This window comes from Echeneis naucrates, chromosome 1 (assembly GCF_900963305.1).
Source record: "Echeneis naucrates chromosome 1, fEcheNa1.1, whole genome shotgun sequence".
NCBI classification, from domain to species: domain Eukaryota; kingdom Metazoa; phylum Chordata; class Actinopteri; order Carangiformes; family Echeneidae; genus Echeneis; species Echeneis naucrates.
In genome coordinates, this window is record NC_042511.1 from 5717842 (window position 1) to 5739949 (window position 22108).

At 41.3% G+C, this 22108-nt stretch overlaps 1 protein-coding gene across 1 annotated transcript; it reads right to left on the reverse strand.

Annotated features, from left to right (window-relative positions):
- Positions 1–1914: 1914 nt before the first annotated feature.
- Positions 1915–3227, reverse strand: lbx1b (ladybird homeobox 1b). The gene is made up of 2 exons (XM_029510819.1): positions 2903–3227; positions 1915–2402 (listed from the first exon to the last, which is right to left on the reverse strand). The coding sequence occupies exons 1-2, from the start codon at positions 3225–3227 to the stop codon at positions 1915–1917; spliced, it is 813 nt and encodes a 270-aa protein (XP_029366679.1).
- Between the last annotated feature and the right edge of the window lie 18881 nt (positions 3228–22108).

Genomic DNA, 22108 nt, shown 5'->3' on the forward strand with positions numbered 1-22108 from the left:
CATTAAAAACACTTTCAACAAAATCCATTTCTTGTTTAGAAACGTTCTTGGACAGAAGTCAAACATATTATTCCACTGCTAAAAAGCAGAGAAAGACAAGCGGCTCACAAAAAGGGCCAGTTTCATTGTAATTCATTGACTTGTTCAAAACGCCAGGCAAAGAAAGGGGCTAGACATTAATAGCCGCAGATGCCCTCATGAAGGGAGAGTCTATGTAGGCATTATGGCCTTTGTTCGCACCCAGTTAAACTGTTTAAATGGAGGGTTAACTCAATCCATCAAATTGTCTGAAATTGTGAGGAAATTTCAAAAACCATATGGCCTCCAAACGTTCGCGTCCTTTTTGTGCGGTGGGACACACTTGTCTCAGTATTGCTGCCTGCAGGGGACCGGCCCTGCTCCTTTGTGGCTCGTCCCATCAGGGAACGCTGCTCATTTGTCCCCACTTTTCATGCTTTACGCTCAAAATTACGGCCCAGTCCCGCAGAACAAAAAAGGTCTATAAAGGCCCGGAGAAACTGGCCCAAAACTTTGTGTTTTTGTGGCATCCTCGCCTTTTTTCCCCCGGCACCAGATTTGTGTTTCTCACATAAATTTTTGCCACGAATGGAGAAACACGTCTCAGGGTCAAGAAGCCACGATACGCATTTAGGACGTGAAAGGGGACGTGAGATTCCCGGCCACAAAATGTTTAAGGCATCCTAGTAGAAAAGGACACAAAAGGACAAAATAGTTCAGTATAATAAGTCTAAATAGGCCGCTTTTGATGGGTTCACCCGCCCAGATTTGGCAAGGAGAGTGTGTTTGCAAAATATTTTTTGTCTGCAATAATAAAGAAAACTCCAGGCCGTTTATATCCATGACAAAAAAAAAAAAAGAAAAACAACAACAACAAAAAAAAAAGCTCAATATTAATACAAGAATTGCCACATAAAGGAAATATTCAGAAAAGCCATTTTATTCCCATAGTAGCCTATATACATTACAGTCTGTGCATTGGTTTTCAAATAATGTCCTGATTTTAGAAAGGCACTTACAGGTGTACAAAACTTAACAAATTTATAACTGTAAATCTATTGTATCCAAACAATAAATCTAAAAAGTAGCCTATAGCTTGTCAAAATCACCGCAATATTAATCGTTGTTTCTCGCCATCGGTTCGGGCATTTCCATAAAACGCAGAGCTGTGAATGTCCCAGTTTGCCTTTTCCGATCATCATCATCATGCACTGCAGCATCGGGACGCCGAGTATGAGCTGAAGTTAAGTTACAGTCAGATGATGATGATGATGAGGAGGAGGAGGAGGAGGAAAAGGAGAAGCAGAGCCGGCAGTGACAAAAGTGACTCAATGGCGACTTGGCTCACGAAAAATACGAAAGCATTTAAATAAAAAAAAATATATAATAATAAAGTAAAAATAAATAGATAATGATCACAAATCAAATCATGCATTTACATGCAAAAATATGAAAACTGGAGCACTTTTATTGTGACGTGTGTGTGTGTGTGTGTGTGTGTGAGAGAGAGAGAGAGAGAGAGAATATAGGCCTTTTAGGAAAAGCGATGGAACAGGTGTGTGTGTGTGTGTGTGTGTGTGTGTGTGTGTGTGTTTGTGTTGGTCTATAGTGTAAAAAAATAATAAGTTACTCATGTCATTTCGACCATATTGCTTTGATTGCAAGAATTAACAGTTTGCTAATGAATACATTGTAAAATACCACTGCATATTTCTTGTTCTGTGTTCATGCTTCACTATGAATAGCTCTATCTGTGCCGATATAAAAGTCATTACATTTTGGTACATGTTCTGAGATATGGTATACAATATAAGCAGTAAGTTACAAGTCCTCGGCGGGATTCTTTTTCAAATCGTCCTTTTGTGTTCGTCGCCTTCTCGGCCCCACGCCGCGCCATCAGTCATCCACATCAATCTCCACGTCCTCGTCCTCCGAGCACTCTTTGCTCGTTGTGTGGTCTGAGAACGGAGACAGCGGCGACGTCCGCAGTTTCTGAGCGAGCTCGTGCTCCTGCTGGCCGCCCCGCGCGGGGGACTCGGCTCGCGGGTGGCCCAGCGTGCCGTTGGCGCATTTCTCCAGGTCCGCCAGCTTGGCGAGTTTGTCCAAGGGGACCTGGCCAATGGCCTTGGCCGACTCCACGTCGGCCTTCATCTCCTCCAGGTCCCGTTTTAGCTTGGCCCTCCGGTTCTGAAACCACGTGATGACCTGCGCGTTCGTCAGGCCCAGCTGCTGAGCGATCTGGTCCCGGTCTGCGGGGGACAGGTACTTCTGGTACAAGAAGCGCTTCTCCAGCTCGTAGATTTGGTGATTGGTGAACGCAGTCCGAGACTTCCGGCGCTTCTTCGGGGTGGTCCTCTGGCCGAACAGAGTCATCCCGTCCCGGCCTGTAAAGGAGACAGAGGGTGGAGGGGTGGGGGGGGGGGGTCTGAGTGAAATCTACGAAGTCCTGCAGGTGCACCGCTGCCGACCTGACAGCTGTAGGCCCGGATGGCTACACCGGCACCGCACACATCAGGCCCAGATAATAAAGGAAAGCGGTGGCGATTTATTTTTGTTGGAGAGCAACCGAGAAAATCACGCATTTTTCGATATTTGTAAAGGAAAATATATTTCTTTGAAAGCAACAACAAAATAATAATGCAATTCTCTGGCTATTAAATTAGGACCTTTAATGTGTTAGATATATATCCCATCAGTCCGGAGAGAGAAAAATACAAACAGGAGCTAAATAGATATTTTCTGTCTGGTATAGGCCCTCAGATAAGAGAGGGGGGGATAAATAACATGGCTCTATAAGATTATTATTTTTTTAATGCCTATCTTCATTCTCGTGGCTTTTTTTTTTGGGAGGGGTGTTGGGGGTGAGGGGGGGGTAAGGATTTACCTTCTGCAGCCTGTAACACGCTGACTTCCAGTCCCTTGAAAGTCTTGCTGGCCAGCTCCTCCAGCGCGCAGAGCGGGGAGGTCTGGGTGAGGAGAGCCCGGCTGGACAGAGGGATGCTGGACGGACGGTGCTTCTCAGAGGACGAAATGAGATGAGCCGTACCGCAAATTGTGTAACTTCGTTTCACAGACGGTTTGTTCAGGATGTCCTCGATGCTGAAGGGGGTCAGCGGTTTGTTGGAGTTGGCAGGAGGCGGCAAGTGGTCCAGCGGACTTCGCCTCCTGTTTTCCACTGCATCACATTTGGCCACCTCTTTGGATGTCATCATTGGTTGTGTGCAGAGTTTATACGGGACTTCGTTGAAATATTCAGCCGTTCAAAACGAGAGGAAAAAGTCACATAACAGTTAGGAGGTTAGGGGGGGGGGAGAAAAAAAAAGCCAAAGAGAGATATGGAGGGGTGGGGGGGGGGAAAGAAAGAAGAAAAGAAAATCTTATTCCAAAATGGGCTGTCTTCAAAGTGTCGATCCTCAGGAGCAGCAAGTCCGCAGGAGTGAGATGCCTCCCTGAAAATGGCGAGGTCCAAAGAGCTGACGATTACTAACAAGTTATCATTGATTGGTAGGTAATCAATTATCTCCAGTGGCACTTTCACCCTCTTCCCTCTCACTCTTTGACTATGTTGCAGTCCAGTGCAGGGCTTTTTGCGACTGGGGGTGTCCCATTAATTAGGACGCATGGCTGGAAGGAGGAGGAGCCCGGCGGAATTATAATGCTTTGTGCTCTTATCATCTTTGGTCTAATTTAGTCGTGTGGTGAGATACCGGAATAGGTAGGCTATATGGGGTAAATGAGGGGAAGTAGAAAGATGGAGAGAGAGAGAGAGAGAGAGAGAGAGAGAGAGAGGGAGGGGGGAGTGGGGGAGAGAAATCACAATGCATAGCCTATTTAAGCGTTTTTACGCGTAAAACTTCACTTTGAGTTCAGCAGCAGGAGTTTCTTGTCTTTTATTGAAAAGTATTTGGATTATCCGGATGTTGTCAAAAAGACAGGTCGGCTCAGGGCTTAGTTTAGATGTCGCAGCTCTAGTCAGAAGGATATTTCCCTCGACTCAAAGCGTGGATGATCCTTTGTTTTATAAAGGTAATGTAGAGCTGGGCCATATATCAGCTCTGATGATACCTCCTCTGGGGCGGGAGAGAAGGAGCAGCATGCGTCCCTCTCAGCAACGCCAAATCCGGGCCATAACTCAGGCGAAAGGGCTCCTTTTATATCATCCGAGAAATAGTTCATCTCCTCTCAAATTTCCCCGCGTCCTCCAGCAGGTTTGACATGATGGGTTTATTTTGGTGGCGCTTTGAAAAATCGACGACTGAGCATTTACATAAGAAAACGAATTTATGCAGCAGGACGAACTATGGCCTGTGTTTGTGTTTGTGTTTGTGTTTGTTTATGTATGTTTGCGTTTTTCCCCATCCCAATGTAGAAAAGAGAAAATTAAGGATTTGCATTTAAATTTCACATTTATACTAGTAAAGTTGTCAGTAATTTAAATATGGAAAACTGGACTTTGATTATTATAAACCTATAAAATATAGGTATTATTATTATTGCTCGGTGTCGTTCGTTGTTGAAGCTGCCGCTTTTATTTACATTATTTGTTGCCTTTATAATAAATGCCAAATCAGTTCCAATTGTCCAGTTACCAATGGACGCGTCGGTGTAAATAAAGAAGAAGATGAAGAAGAAAAAGAAGAGCAAGAAGAAGAAAATGATGATGATGACAAGGAGAGAAATGATGGTCGCACTTTAGCATTTGCATTTAACCGAATACTTATTTTTATTGTTTCTGATATAAATATTTTTATGAAAAGCATCACATGTATTTTATCAGACGTCAGGTAATTTGGTGATGATTTTATAAGCACAACCTAATCTAATTTAAAGAAAAAGGGATTTGGAGCCGTTATATTTTGATAGTCTGCTGTGGAGATTTGCTCTAATTATATTATTATTAAAACAAAAGCCAACATGGCATCTTCGTTTTCGCAAAATTTTTTATCAAAAAAAAAAAAAAAAGAGGAGGAAGAATGAGGGAAAGATTCAGCTTCAAGTTTAATTTCACAGGGTTATGAAAGCAAAAAGCAGCCAGGCAGTTTTATGCTACTACAGTCTGAGTGTTTGCTGTTGGCGGGGGGTTAGATCTAATTTCAGAGGTAGAGGTGTTCATTTGATGCACTGCTGAAATACAACCTTCCAACATTCTCTCACATTTTTTTATTTACTCTCCTGACACCCAATGAATCTCCCTGCAGTTACTTGAATAAAACCCTTGGCTGAGCCATTTGGAAAGAGAAAAGAGTTAAAAAAAAAAAAAAAAAAAAGAATAGTAAAAAAGCTGGTTACAAAATAATAATGACGATGATGATGATGAAGAAAACAAGTAACAGCTCAGCCTTCAACTTTTCTTTTTTTTTTTTTTTTTAATAAATTAATCCATATTTGTACTAAATATTAACAAAACACATTCATTCATTCATTGCACAGCACATTTTTAGCAGTTGGCAATTGATAATTTTTATTTCCTATATATACATGTGTATATATATTTATATATAGTGAGGTAAATAAAAAAATACTAAAAAAGTTGTGAATGTTGTTATATGAGGCTTTATCAGTTTTAAATAACCAAACTATAAAACGCATGATATGGTGCACAGGGGCGTTATAAATTTCAAGGCAGCGTTTCTTCACTTTACATCAAATGAGTGTGTGCACCAACAGCACAGGAGTTCATGGTGCTGTGCAGGCCTGTTTATTGAAGACAGATATTTGTAGTTGTGTGTCATCATCTCTGTGTCTGGCTTGCCAAGGTCAATGACACGGCCTGCCTCTCAGCTCTCCTTTAGCCAGAGAACTTAATCTTTTAAGCTACTAGACTGTGCAGGGGACGTTCCTTGGCAGGGGACAGTACAAGCCACATCACTGACTGTCGAGAAAATGACTTTTATCTGCTACACTGTTTACTTATAAACTTCTGTTTATTGTTTTTTTATGTATCTGGTGAATGGATATATGAAAGACAATGCATTTGAGGGTTTTGGTGTATTTCAAAGATATGGTGGATGGTTTTTTTGTGCGTTGATGGATTTATATATGTAATAAACCCTTAAAATAGCCAGTTAACCGTAATCCAATGGAGTTAGTTTAATGTTTTTGCCATATTCTGCGATCAGCCACTCTTTAGACGTCCACACATGCTTTTTGAGAGTACAACAACTCTTCCCAACCAGGTGTTGATTTAGGCCATCCACACTGCGGTCTGTTAGCTTAGACTGCCATCCTGCAATATGTGTTAGTGACCTCAAACGGGAGAGTGCTCACTGCTGGCTGAGACTGCGATTAGACAGCTGCAGGGGAAACTAGCCACATAGTAGCCATTTTGTAGACCCCAAAGATGGGTGTCATGTCTCCCATCTCCCAAAGGTCTGCCTGTTATCTCACATGACACCAGATATAGATACAGAGAGGGAGCGAATGCCTTGCTCAGATGTGTCTCTCTGTTTAAAACATGTACTGTATAAATCACACGTCATTACCAGAGGTCACTGGCGAAGGAACACCATTGGATGGTTTCACTGCGAGGGGCAGTCTGGTTGGAGCAGAGTGGATTTATCTGTCAGTTGGATCTCTGGAGAGGCAGCCATATTTTATGTGACTAGAGATGTAATAACAGGCCTCTGACAAATCCCTGACGGCCCAGCTTTCCCTGTCTCACAGTGCAGTGCCAGCAGTGCTGGAACAGTGGAACATAAGCAGCACCATTATCACTGTGATACACGTGGACCGCACTGTCCCGCTCAGAAAACTGTTTTCTCCAGGGTTGGGACATCTTTGCTATGACTTTCACAAGTGTCTTGTTAAAGGGTTGTTCATCAAAATCACAATAAATATTCCTCATTTATCTTTAATCCTGTCAAGCCATGATCATTTTAGTTTTACCTGTCAACGTTTTAACATTGTCAGATTGTCATTGACCGAAGACTATAATTACATTGTGTGCACACAATATATACAATGCAATAAGACAAAACAATGGCACTTGGATTGAATGCACAACAAATACTTTAATGGGCAATTAATAGGAAACTTATTTATGCACATTCTTCCTTACAAACCAAATGTTCAACTCAAAAGGGGGAAAAAAAAAACACTCATACATTTTTAATACACAGACAAGTTTTCATGCTGCAGCCGTCTTTAGTCTGGTATGACTACAGGTTTTATTGTGGCTACTGCACTGTGGGAAATACATGCCGATCTTTGGGAACAAATTACCACCACATAGTCGCAGTGTAAAGTGATATCTAGGTGCAAAGCACTGTATTTGGATGGACATGTTGACAGTGAAAATTTTAATTTGTCAGTATGTTTAGCAACACAAACAATTTCCCCTCACATCTGGGTTTACGGTTGGAAACATGCCATTTAAAATCTCAAAAGATGAAACCAAAGGTGCAAGGCTAGACAGAGGCGTGAAACACCAGCTTTGTGCATACGTGCATATTCTTCTCATTATAAATACCATAATGTAAAAATACTAAAAAATGGAAATCCTGCAACTACAATCTTTGTTTTGAATAATTATCAACACATTGCACTGAAATTAAAAGCAAGCCAAGAAGCATTTTTCCAAATGGGTATAAATTGTATGAATAACATTTAGCTATTTTTTCTATGCAAATGTTTCAGCTATTACAAAAAAAATAAATATATATATTTAATAGCATTTCTTAGGTCAAAGATATCTTTAACTGAAAATAAATATAACTGAGTAAAAGTTCCTCAATTTTCCCCTTAAGTCTAGCATAAGATGTATGAAGTAGAAGAGAACAGAATGTGGGAAAAATAAAACATTACTCAGTGATGGCGTATGAGTAGTAAATGTGCCATATTATTTTTTACCAGTGGAAAATATATTTATATTGATTTCAGTGAACTGACCCTTTCAATGAGATATGCATTTTTCCAATCAAACATCCAAAAATACAAATGACCTGCTCATTTCTTTCAACCCACCAAACAACTGCTATATATATATGTATACATACATATATATACATATATGTACATCATATATATATATATATATATATATATATATATGTATATATATATTAAAAAAAAAAACATAAAACATAAAAAATTTAGTTGAGCGTACCAGTCAATAAATTACTAGTCCTGACCTTCCCCACATGCAGGGCAAAGTGAAAACAGGTGCACAGTCTCCCAAGAAATACAAGAAGTGCAGAAGTTACCCCATGGGGAGTGCATAATGCAGAGTTACTCTCAGTTTAAAAAACCCTTTCATGGGTCTGTGGCTGTTCTAATATAAAATATACAGACAACCGTGGACTCGATAAATACCTTGACATCCTTATTTTTAATACTAAAAAGGTGCCAACTTTATTTTTTCGCACATGATGTCTCTTACCTGGTGGAGCAGTTGCTCCTGTCACACTCTCCTGCCAGCCAGTAACAGACTGGTTTCCCGCCCCCCGATCATACTGGTGTGGTTTGGGGCCTGTACACTTGTAGTTGGCGCAGCCTGAACATAAGCCTTCCTAATTTACAGAAAGCGCACTTTGAAACTGCACATATGTGGCCACTGGAAATGAATCCATGCCAGAACAATTTCGGACAGTACCCCATCTCTGAAAACATGTTTTGCCTCATTTTTTGTTCATCTTTTCACAATCTGTCCTCTTAATTTGAATGCGATCGGATTAACAGTCGTTTCCACATGTTTTCAGTGCACAGTTCTCCCTGTGCTTCTCTGTAGTCACCGGCTGCTGATGAATCCCTCCCTGAATGCCGTTGCACAGCAGCAGCAGCAGCAGCAGATAGTGCTTCAGTTGAATGTTCTTTCTTTCTTCAACATAAAACACAGTAAGCAGTGATGCTGAAGGATTGTGTTATTTGGGATGACCAGGTTGGAAAAGATTATTCACTGCCTTCGGTAATAAAAACTGCCAGAGGAGAACTGAGGAAAATTATGACAGCAATCCCTCCATTTTTGTTTGTGGAGGCAATTTTTTTTTATTATTATTATTTTTATTTTTATGCAAAGACATGCAAAGGAGGATGAAGAGACCTTGAGGTGAAAAACAACAGAAAATGTAATATGTCTTATTCGTAAGTGCAAATATCAGCTGCATTTTAGTCGAATACCCTTATTATGCCCTTGTATTGCTCGTTACTTATCGTTAAATGCAGGTGCCTGCTTTCTAACCTGTGATCCTTCATTAAACATGATATCTGACCAGCTTTAATCATCTCAAAAAGGATTATTAATGATGCAAAGGTATGTCTAGTGTCTCCAGTCTTTAACCAAATCCCGGCTTCTATAATTCAAACATGTATTTAAAATAGGATAAGACCACAGGGCCACTCTAATTACATGAAGTGTCTTTGGTTTGAGTTAATTCAATGCCCATAGGGGTTTTTCCAATATGGCCGCATGGGAACAAATGCTGACAGGTCAGCTGTTCTTTCTGTGAGGAGAGGAATGTCTCTTTTTCTTCTCCTTACTCTCTCTTCCTCATTCCCTCCATCTTTTGTCAATTATTTTTATCTCTTTTCTTCCCTCACTACTCTTTTTGTCAAGTCTCCCTCCCAACTTGCACACACACACACACACACACACACAATGTCTTTGAGAGATGGTCTCTGTCTTTCAATTAGCCTGCAATGGCCCTCTTACAAGGCTGGCGTCTGGCAAGTTAGGCCCGCAGCAGATGCTGCTGTGGATTGGCCGTTCATCTGCAGCCTGCAGACTGTATTGAACAGTCATTAGGGTGGAGCTGACTATTCATGACAGAAGAAGTGCCTTTGTGTGGGAGGGGACTCTACTACATCAGGTTATCTTTATTCTCTTGTTCTCTGTGGGGTTTTTACAGTGGTGAAGAAAGGGACTCTGATTAGGAAGATAAACAGATAATGAATGGTGGCTCTGACAGTCATCTCGAGTGTCATTTTCTTTTTAAGTTGCGTTGTTGCAATGGCATTACATATCGTATTGATCATAGCTAGAGAGGATAAAGTAGAGAAAGCTATAGAGCAGCCCCCCTGCTGGGCAGCAGAGACACGAGCCAGTCTGTTGCATTTGTGTATGATTTGTCGACTCTCAGTGGGTCCGTTCATGAAGCACCTGGCAACCCTGCACAGAGGAATATGGTGGCTGCCATGACCATACACCAACACACACTCAACCATATGCCCCCATTGTCATTCCAATGAGCTCAGACAACATTCACTTTCCCCTCCTTTCAGCAAACACTATCAATACAAACCCCATGTGGAGGGGCCCAGGTCAAGAGGGAGAATCACTACAAAGTGGCCACTGACACACACAGAGGCACAAGCAGACACACACACACCCGCATGCATGTATTCATACATCCATACACACACACGCACGCACCCTGCTGCCTCCCTCTGCTCCTCCTCCCCCTCCTCTCCTGAACCCCCGTAGGCTGGACTGAGGAAATGTGAATTAGCTTCATCAATGCAGAGGTTAACATTGCGCAAAGACGATGTTGACCTCTTGTTGTATTCTTGGTTTGATGTCTTTCTTAGGGCCAAATGCTTATGAATAAAAATGGCAAGGGGAGAGGTTGACAAAGGGATTTGTCTGACTAATGCCAAGGGAAAAGCCCTCAGGGAAAGCCTGGTTAAGCCCAACACCACTGAATCCCCCCTGCAGTATTATCAATCACAGAGTGGCTCACAAAGCGTTGTTATTGTTTTTGCCATAATTGTGTCAGAATAGCTTTCATTTGTCTCTAATGAAAAGTGTCTGCATTTATCATGCTAATGTGGTGACAACAAAAATATTACACACGGCAACCTATTGCGCCCCCTCAACATAAATGTGCATGAAACATATGTGCTGCCAGGTTGTGCCTGCGCAGTAACAAACAATTTAATTTCACTTTAATGTGTAAAAATGAAAGGCCAGTACATTCATATTACAGACAGACAAAGCTGGACATGTTATTTCTGCCTTGATGTCAAATAAATGAGGGTGGATGGATTTGTAATTGTGATAGTTGAATTACTGGAAAAAATAAATATAAAAAGTTAAACATTCGTGTTTGTTATAAGAAACATTGCCTCCATTATTCTAGATGATCAACTAAACTCACAACAATTTTCATATATATCCTAGTCGGAAGTATTTACAACAAGAGTTGTGAGTCCCTCACTGAGGGATTATGGGATTAGGGACAATGCTGCAGAAATTTTTCAATGCACGCGCCTTCCTTTTCTTGGTGTGACGGCAGATTTGTGAGACAAATATTTCACACAAAAATCCAAAAATCTGGAAAATAAAGCAAAATGAAACTGAATGAGAATCTGTCTTTTTGCAGTTTGTGTTAACTGACCCCATAAACAATTAACTGAAAACGTGCTAACATTCTCTCCAGTCTGGGGGAAACAAATCTGATTTGTGCAAAAACGCCAGCTTGATTCAGCAATTTTCATGGCAGATTCAACAGAATCAGCATTAATTTTACAGCCAGTTTAAAAAGGATTCGATGACATCGTCTATAAAAGTGTTCATGGTAATAACGATTGGTAAGAACATAAACAGCAGAAAACCTGGGGCGAGCAGGGTGAGGCAGGTTCTCAACCTTTAACCCTGATATAATTGAAAAGCATGTCCGCGTTGGTTGGCTACACAGATTTTCAAAATGGGTATTTTTAAGCGTGAGGCCACATTCAAAAATGAGAGCTTGTTTCACAAACAAAAATTTGCTTGTGACTTTGTGTGTGTGTGTGTGTGTGTGTGTGGGTGGGTGTGTGTGGATGTAGGTGCTCATCTTTGTCTCTTAGTCTTGTTTTTTGTGTGCAAACAAATTAAAGATTGCACACTCCCACACATACTCACACATTATATGCTCCGCGGGGCCTGGGCTTGTCTTTATGAGTTTATTAAAAGCGTCTTGTTTCATATCATGCTCTCCCAGCAAAGAAGCATACACCCAGTAGATCATCACACTGTTATTGTAGGTAATTAAGTCCAAAAGTTGGTGTTATATGGCGCCTGTTGTGCATAAGCAAAATTGACCATTTTAATTGCCAAGGAAATATTTGCTAGCACTTTATCTAGCGTGAAAGATAGTATTACTCTTCTTATTATTGAAACAGGAGGAGGACCCAGAGAAGATAGCAGAGGCATTCATTATACTAACAGTCCCTTTAAAAATGAATGGTAATGAGACACAACAGCTATTTACTTTTCTTTAATGCTGTGGCAAGTAGCTAGCAAGACCCCCCCCCTTCCCGCAAATACCCCCGCTGCTGCCCAAAGCTTTTTAAATCTCCGGACTTGTTATACTGCAAAATACAACAGAATATTAAAAATTTAAGAGATATGAGTTGAGCTCAGATAAATCCACCTCTAGCTAATCACGGCAATCTGGTTTCTGCTGCTAGTGCCTGTCATTCTCTTCTTTTTATATATATATTATTATTATTATTATTATTATTGTGGAAAGGAAAATGGCACAATGTCCTCATCCATCCATCATCCTTTTTCCAGCCTCATACCCATCCTCCTCCTCTGTTTTTGTGTCTTCTTGTTTGTCTCAGTACCATGCAGTGTTTGTCACAGCAAGCCCCAGAAAACCTGCGTCTCTCTTTCCGCCTAACAGATGAGTGTGGCCTGAAGGAGGAGGGCTGCCATTCATCCAGATCTGTGCCTGTTCCTGCCGTTTAATCCGGAGCAGGCTCGACTAATGCCCCTGCCTCACTCCTCTGCCGCGGTGCTGCTTTATAGGCTTTGTTCGAGGCAGCGCTTTCATTTCAGCCCCTCTATCCATCTTTTTCATATTTTTCACCTCCTAATTGCCCCCCACTTTCCTCTCCATTTCTCCACAGCTTAATTTTTGTCCTCTCATCAGATGCTTCCACCTTTTTCTCTGCCTCTCTTGTGCTTTCATTTCATCACCTCCTTTACCTCTTACATCCCTCCTTAGCAGTGGCTTTCTTCATATCCTTCTTCTGTAAAAAGAAAAAAGAGAGGGCCTTAGCTGAGAAGTCGGTGGCGTTGAGGACACACTCCACTTAGATAAATATCCCCATTGCTCTGAGCAGAGCCAGGGAGATTTATTCATCCGCCGAGCTGGCAGAAAATTGACTTGTTTCATGGGGGCAGGCTAGTGACGCATTGCCATGAGAGGCAAAGAGACAGGAAGGAGTGAGGGAGGGAAGAAGAGAGATAAAGAATGATAAAGGGGGGAAGGCGCATGGAGAGGGAGAGAGAGAAAGGAGGGAAAGAAACATGCTGGAGAGAAATGAGGGGAAAAGAGGGGAGAAAGAGTAAAGCGATTTAGGGAGTGGGGAGGGAGAAAAACGATAAAGAGAGATGAGAGAGAGTGATGTCCCTCCCCTTGTACCAGAGGATAAAGCCAGTGGGGTGGTGAAACAGTGATGAGGGAAATGGTACAGCTGACATTTATATAAGAGGATATTGATGAAGCAGAGACAATAGCAGACTCAATCCACTCCTCCTCCTCTTCCTCTTTTTTGCCTCCTTTCTCTTGTTTACTACTTTTCACTCTCCCTCCACTTGTCTTTTCTCCTCTGTCTCCTTCAACTCTCTCCGTCTTTGGACTGACAAAGCGCCGTTATTGCCCACTACATCCTCATTGAGAGAGAAGGGCCACAACCTTGGGTGACTTAAGACTACAGCCGCCAATGGCAATGCATCACAGTGATAATCTCTTATTTTCTCTCTTCCGCCTCCACCACCACCACATACACACTCCAGCCGGCATGCTGCAGCATCGTCCCTTAACAGACAAACTACAGTGTTCCTGTGTTTCATATTGCATCTGTGCTAACAAAGCAAATAGAGAGGAGACGGATGCTGCCTCCCCTTGGCTTTTCTTGAAGAGGTGTAGTGAATGGAGTGTGTGTGTGCCTGTGCCTGTGTAGGTGTATTTGTGTGTCCATGCTTACTTTGTACGTGTGTTTGTGTGTGTCTGTAAGCGCGTATGTGTTCTGGGAGCGATGGGGCGTGGAGGATTTCTGCTTGTATCAGCACCTGGGCTGCACCGAGAGAGAGGTATACAGGGGAGAAAGATGGGGAAACTGGGAGGCTGTGTGTGTGTGTGTGTGTGTGTGTGAGGGAGAGAGAGGGAGAGGTGGGGTGGGGATGGCTAACACGGACTAGTGTATAATTTAGTCGCACCGAAGCTCAAGGCTCATGTCAACCTTGGATAGGGACCCAGGATGATAATTTGAAATGGGAATTAAGTCACCAATCAATGGTTATATTTATGCTGAATCAGTGGTTTATTAAGGCAAGAGAAGTCAATCATCTCATTGTGCATGGCTGTCTGTGTTGTGTGTGTGTGTGTCATGCAGGTGCATGTACACCAGTGTGCGAATTAGCACTCTCCCTCACTGCATGATCACGTTCTGCTGATTTATACCATATTTGTTTGTCAGTGGAATAATCCATTGTTTGCTGATGGCTTTATTTTAAAGTCAGTAAAGGCAAACAAACAAGAACATCAATCCATCCATCCATCCCTCCAACACAAAAACACTATTTTTATTTAAATACAGGAAACAGCAAGGCCACAGTTTAAGCTGTTTTTCTCCGCTAAATGTCTGAAAATGTGTTTTATTGTGTTTTGTTTTGTTTTTTTTTTCTAAATTGTGTATTTACAACATCCCAAATGTTTCAGGCTATTCTCAAACCTGGATAAATATATAATTTTAAGGATGGCAATGGTCCATTTCATTTGCTCGCCTGTCATTCATTCATTCATTCATTCATTTCCAATCCCTGGACAGGTGCACACCTGTCCAGGGATTGGAAATGATGTCAGTATCCTTGATGCCCATCCTTTGACTTTGTGGGTGACCCTCAAGCTTTACATTCAACCATTTTTATACTACATTTGAAAAAAAAAAAAAACACTCCTTACACCTTGGTTGATTTCAACTATTTGATGAACTTAATTAAAAAAAGGGGGCAAGACATCCTGTGTCCGCCAAAGAGCATCTGTGAATCACTGATTTTAAAGTGAAACCTTCTGGATGATCAAAAGTAAGGTTGGCAGCAATTTCACATCTGTTTTATTCAATGCTTTTAACGGTTATAATCCATGAGTCTGAAAGTGATGGTGTCACACTGATAATAATCTCACAGAGCTGTGCCTCTGGTGGTTTTAAAAACACACACAAACACAAACGCACAAACAAAAGTGGTCAAACTTCCTCAGTGTTGAATATTGTCTTAATAGAAGCAGCTGCACAAGAACTTTGCCAAAATACAACACTCTAACATTAGCAAAGCTATCATGAAAATTAAATATATACATCACCCAAAGCTTGTTTTGAGTAGGAGCTAATAGTCAGTGGGGTTGCAATCTTTCCTAGGTTTTCTGGGATTCTTCCTTGTTTTGGAGCAGCAGGCTCCCAGATTTATTTAGAATTTAATAGATGTAAATGAAACCTTCTGCCGATATTCTGTTTTCTTTCTGGCTATGTCCAATCCTGCATCTGTAAACATATGCACCCCCGGCCCCCCGCTGCCACCACTAGCTTAGCAACTTAATTTCATGGTTTAAAAAAAGTATCAAATTTCCACAAAAACTTGTCACGTCTCCTCTGTCCATTTGTTTGCTTGGTATGTTCCAATGTGTATTGCAGCCATGATCTGGCAACATAAGCCGTTTGTTTCTTGATGGGCTGCTTGGCTTCTCACAACCAACGCTGAGAGCAAAAAGTGTTACACACTAAAATGAACAGGAAGAATTGAAAAATCCGTTGCTGTATCACAGAGGACTGTTACGCTACAAGTTACAATTTACTTAATATTGACTTTTCTTTGAACTACAGACCAATTTGCTCCCATTTGTTAATTCTCCTATTTTACTGTGTGAACGATATCATAGACCACCATGTGCATGCAACAGCAGCAGTAACATTAGACAGACAGAAAAACTTTCTTAATCCTTTTGCGACGTATCTCCAAGTACTTAAAACACCAGCAGTGAGAAGGAAGGAGGAAGAAAATCACATAAAAAAAAATCCAAAATACAATCCAATTAAAATAAACAAGCCAAGAGCTGTAAACAACCCCAGTGTAAATATAGTATACAAGTATCCTGCAGTCCGTTATGAGAAAGCAGAGAGGTGAACTGTTAGATGCATCAATTACAGCGACAAACTTTGACATTTTGAGACATTTCCCTGGAAAGTGTAGTTACTTTGTGTTTGATTAAAACTGCTCTGAATCCAACAGCTGCCCTCTGAGTCACCTTCAGATGTCACTATAGAGGGTAATTTTTTGATACGTAAGACATATATCTAATAAATGAAACCTTTGATGGCAGCTTTCGAGCTAGTGGTTGTGCTACAGACACGTTGTAGTCTGTCCCTAATACTGAAGTGTGATACTGAGCCGTACCAAACTCTGCCTCACCTCTAATGTGGAGGGGCACAAGTATAAAACACCCTAGAACATGCAACTTATACGCACGCCAATTTTTTATGACCTCAGGTTTCCTTGAGGGACTGTAAGGTGTGTATGTAATTTCCACATATAAGTGTTTGTACCTCTGGAGTCTGGGCAAATGTGAGTGGCAGCCGTGCCGGAGAGGCACCGTGACCTTCTCTCTCTGGATTGTAACTCAATCAGAGCTCAAGGCGTGACACCGTAACCCTGCGTGGCAGGAAGCGGCCTGGCTGCGGCACTCTGCTAATGCCTTCACTAACGGCCGTGACCACACCGCGCTCATATCCCCCCGGAAAACCAATCTGCTCCACTGCCAGTTCCTTATGAATGAGAGATAAGCCTGTTTTTTGTGATTCACCGAAAAATGTGTGTTCGGGACGACAAGTTCACAGGTTAACTTTTCTCAGGTTACAGGTTCATTAAGGGAATTAATGATGCTTCTGTGGCAGCTGGATTAAGAGAGTATCTGCTTTCCTTCCAGGCATGTTCTTCAAGAAGTCTTTTGGAAACAAAGTGTATTAGCCACGATTATTTTAAATGGTCTATAAATGGACAATGAGCGCTTTAAAGAGCATGAGCCTGGGTGTTGATTTTTCTCAGACTATAAGATGGCATTAGGTTAGGTTAGTAACACTTGTAGATGTTTAGATAAGGGAAACTAGCTAATCTGATTATGTGCAGTTCATTACTGACTCTAAATGGTGGAGGCTGGCTGTGTTTCATCAGCTGCTCAGGGGAACCACACAACTTATGTTGCTGTGCTTACAAACACCTGCACACTCACACTGAGCGGCTGGTGTGTGTGTGTTTCTGTCATAGGTTACGTTGGGGGGGGGCAAATCTCAGACTGAAGACCAGCTAATTGGGGACACCTTGTCCAATTGAATGCAACGCAGTATCCCCAAGCAAACATTAAGGTCAGTGGTTCTGGTTAGGGGACGTGCCCACTCAGTCAATTCTAGTCTCCAAGGTCCCCAAAAGTAGCTGATGAAAAAATATGTGTGCATGTTTCGATTAATCACCCTCGTATTGAAAATTTCTTTTCATACTGCTGCTATGTTTAATCTTTTCAAGAGATTCAATAAATATATAAGATTAAATTAGATATAGATTGATCAAATCGAAAATGTGCACCATTTTAAGATAACGTGCACCTTATAACTGACATTAATCAATTAGGGATCGTTAGTTAATGATATTAATGAAGCTTTACGCATCTTTATAAAGCTACTATTTTCACACCTACTTCATCAATAAGATCTCACGAGGATAGTTTCATGAACAAAAATAAAGGTGTATAAAAAATGTAAATAAACCCATTTGTCAACAGAATATCAATGTTTAGATTCAGAGATGGAACACATTACTTTAGCAGCCAGACCTGCACTGGCCTTACCCCCCAAAGAGATTTCATATTAGTGGTCCGAGCACTACCGAACAATAGTGTGTCAAGAGAGAACAAATTCTTTTCCACAGAAGATTTCGTTTTTTCAAAAGATAACCTGATTAAAAGTTTTCATTTTAATAAAGACAAATAGTCTTCTAACACTAACCCTAACCCTTTGTAAGAAATATTTTTTTTATCATAAGTCAGTCACCAACTATAGACCTGAGACCCCCGAAAAATAACAATCAGCGACTTCACTTTACTTCCTGTCTTAAACTCAATTTGTTGTTGGTCCAGATTCAGATCACATATGATTTACTAGCCACTCATAAATATCTTTTATAACTTGTAACACATATAGAAATGATCACCAAACAACCACAAATATATTAATATCTCAGTTAATGTATGTGAAAAAAAATCCTTTTATGTGCTGAACTATTCACCTATTTATACATGAGTTTTAATTCATATTAATATTGTTAGAATCAATATGATTATATTGTTAATATTTTATTGCCAGTATTGCAAGGCTTATTCCTGAGGATGAAAACGGGAAACGTGGTGAGTGAGGGAAGGGCTCTGACATGCCACAAGGGCCCATGACCAAATTCACACCGTGGACACTGCTGGTGAGGCATGTGCCGTAAACATTTGGCCAGCAGAGCGCTGCTCATACATACAAATATAAATAGATAATCAGGCATTTATGTTCATACTTGTGGTTGAACAGGTGCAGCTTTTCAAATGACAGCAGCCCATTCTGATGTCTTCTTCTGCACAGTATGAAATTGTGACGGGGGGCGAGGTTGTTCCAATGAGACGAACAATGATGACCTAGCTCGTAAACACTGAGGTGCCGCGGATTTAAAAAAAAAAATGTGAAAAATTCACGTTTGGAAGCGACGGAAACGTCTGGTGTGCTCTGCGTCAGTACGTGTGATCAGGCTCCGTGCACTATTTCAGTCTGCTGCCAGTTTTCTGTTGGATGCATACGTAAAGATCTGAATCATATTACATGCAGCAGAACGAAGAGAGGATACGCAGAGAGAAAGGTGAAGTTGTGCAGGCATGCACTCACACATGAACTCCACAGTGGTGTGCTCTCTGATACTCATGTTTATTGTCATGGCTGGTGTTGAGGAAAGAGCTTAGCTGCAGGTCAGAGGTCACGATGGTGGGATTTTGTGGCTAACGCAGAGATCGGGCCACTTGTGGGAGAGCTTGGCCTCGGAGAGGTGCAAAAACAAAGAGAATCCCAAATGGTCACTCTGGACAAACACAGAGGAATAACTAGGGACAACATCACAGAGAGGAGAGAAACAGTTTGTTTTGCCATCCACTGCAAGGGAGATTTTAAAAATAAAACACACCAAGAAATCACAGCAGATGAGATGGAAAAGAAATGGATCGAGCACAAAGCAAAGCACAAAAAGGAAAAGTAAAACTGTTAATATTATTTACTGTCCTTATTTTCTGTTCCTGTTCGCTCTCAGATTTGCATGTGCTTGAGTTCTCCATTTGTCTCTGCTAGTAAACACAATTTAATATTAGGATAAATTACAAATGGAAGACTGATGCCCAGGATAGATTTTTCTTGCGGGAAGTTCAGACTCCGCCAACATTAATGTCCCTTGCCACCGTTGGAGGCATAAATCTCTTTTTCCCTCTTTTTGCCTTGAATCATATAGGGATATTGAATTACTCCCCTGCTCCGCACACATAGAGGCATTGTGCATTACATTGACTGATAAGCTGTCACCAGCAGTTTAACTTAGAGACATTCAAAGAGTAATACACCAGTTGAGGATAAACTAACCCCAGTCCCCTTAGAGTAGGCTGTGGTGCTGTCACCGTGAAAAATACGACGGGGGCATTTCATATAACATGCAGCATCTGGCATCTGAAAATAGAGGAAAATACCTCTGAACAATGCTTGGTTTATGGCTGTTTTCATACAAGGCGACAGTTTTACCCTTGAACATAAGGGAGAGCTTGGATCAGAGAACCAAAGCACTATAAAACGCTGATGTGCAAGCTTCACTGTAAATCCTTCGGCTCTGGAAACTTAAGTTATTGATAGATATTATTGTAGTCTTCCTCTTCAAAACATCAGCACTTACAATGTGTGTACAAACCTTCAAAAGTCCAGTGGTGGATCAGTCTTCTTCTTTTTCTTTTCTTTTCTTTTTTTTTGTTTTTTTTTGTTTTTTACCTCTTTACCATATTTATGAGAGCAGCTAAAGGGCCTTTTCATGCTACAATCTGGGAACAGCCATTAACGGTCGGTGATGGACCAATGGGAGCAAGTCCTCACTCGTCGTAGTTGGCATGAGAGCGGGCTGATCCATCACAGCAGGTTTGGCAGTAGAGGGACTTGTGATACTGTGAGCCCTGGTGCTTCAGGGTGGTCTACCCAATTCAACATCTGCATGAGAGACTCTGGCAGTGCAGCTGTGACTGGGGCTGCTCCTGGGTGTGTGTGTGTGTGTGTGTGTGTGTGTGTGTGTGTGTGTGTGCGCGCGTGTGTCCTGGTTGTTTTTTGCTGCTTAAGTGCAGCATTGTTGCTGTCTGGCCTCTGAATGGGTAGAGACTGGAGACAGTATTATTACACCATTAATAAAGCACTGCTTAGATTAACACAAGATGAAGGGAGGAAGGAGGAGGACACTTAGGCAGGATTGAAATGTTTTATTTTTCTAGCATCTTTCAATTCATTGTGTAGAAAATTAATAGTATGAACAAAGGTTGACAGACAGCGAGGCTTGTTTGAACTTATTTCTGGACTTAATTCCAGGAGTGTTGATACTTCCTGTAATGGTTGGTGAGGATTTACAGCATGCTATGTAAAGATTAAACAGCTAAAATTTTGATTTCTGTGTGTGATTTTGGATTTTCAATTTTCGTGAATGAAGAGGAAAAAAAAAGTTGGAAAACTATTCCTCCAACAGTTCTGCACGTTTAAAAAAAGTGAAAAGCAAATAAGACTTCATCAAAAAAGAAAGAAAGAAAAAACTGTCTATGTGATTTTACCTGGACATACACGATGTCAGTCTTCCAAAAAAGGAAGAAAAATGTAGTTTGTTCTAACTTTATGGACATATCATGTGCGCAGAGATCTTATCTTTAGAATACTTTTGCAATGGATGAATTCAGTATCCTTAAATCCAAGGCTCAGCGTGACAAAGAGCCGCTTAAAGGTAAGGCCGTAAAAATGTGATATAGCAAAGGACTGCCACTGACTGAGAGACTGAAGGAGGACATAAACAAGATGAATGCCCGTCCCCTTTAATATAACATAAAGACTGCACTAGAGAAAATAAAACACCCCATTGTAATGAAATGCATTTAGTGCAGCGCAGGCTTGGAATCAGGCAGAAGTGAGCACAAATGTCAAAAGAGCTCTCCTGTTGAGCAGAGCGGCAGAATTAAGAGGCCTGATATCTAATCCATTTCCTGTGAAACCGGCAGTGTAGGGGACATCAAAGAGAGTTAAAGGGGATTCAGTGAGAGCTGTTGGAGTGGCAAGGCAATGAAATATGGCACATTTGGTTTCTTCTCTCCCCCGGCACTGGGCCTTTGGAATAATTAGAGCCTAATTCTGTCTAATTAACGGACTCAATTACTCCTGAAGAAAGCTCATCAAAAAGATGGCGGGAAAGCAAAGAAGAGAATGGTAGCGTTTTTTCTTTAATTAATGAACTGAGTTGAATAATGGCCATGGAATTAAACATTTCCCCCAATGTGTATGAATTGCAAATTGGAGCATCGTTTTTTTTTTTTTTTTTTTTTTTTTTTTTTCCAAGACGGGAGCCCAGGGGCTAACGCTGCTGTCAAGCAGCTCTCTAAAAAGTCAAAGCGCCGATGCAGCACTAACAAATTACTTAAGATTACCATCTTTAGCACATGCGGAGGTCCTAACGAATAGCGATGAATTAATATGCCGTCTGTTTTCCAGCTCTCCCATTGGCTGTGAGTTTCACTGATCCTAAAAGAGCCAATAAAGCAGGCACCAGCATGAACTTTATGGAACACTTTTCTTCCTGTACAATTGGTTGTCTGTCGATTGCATATTTCACATCCTTGAGACGTTGATATAAGTCTTGTTAAATTACTCAGCTGAGATAGAGCTGTGCATACACGAGTGTTTTCAGGGGTTGAAAACTTTTTATGTGCTTTCAGGGCCGTGTATGTGTGTGTGTGTGCGCACACAAAGTGCTGTGCTGTGCTCAGCAGCTTTAAAGGCCCAAGGGTCGGCTAAGCTAACTCACTGCCTCAGC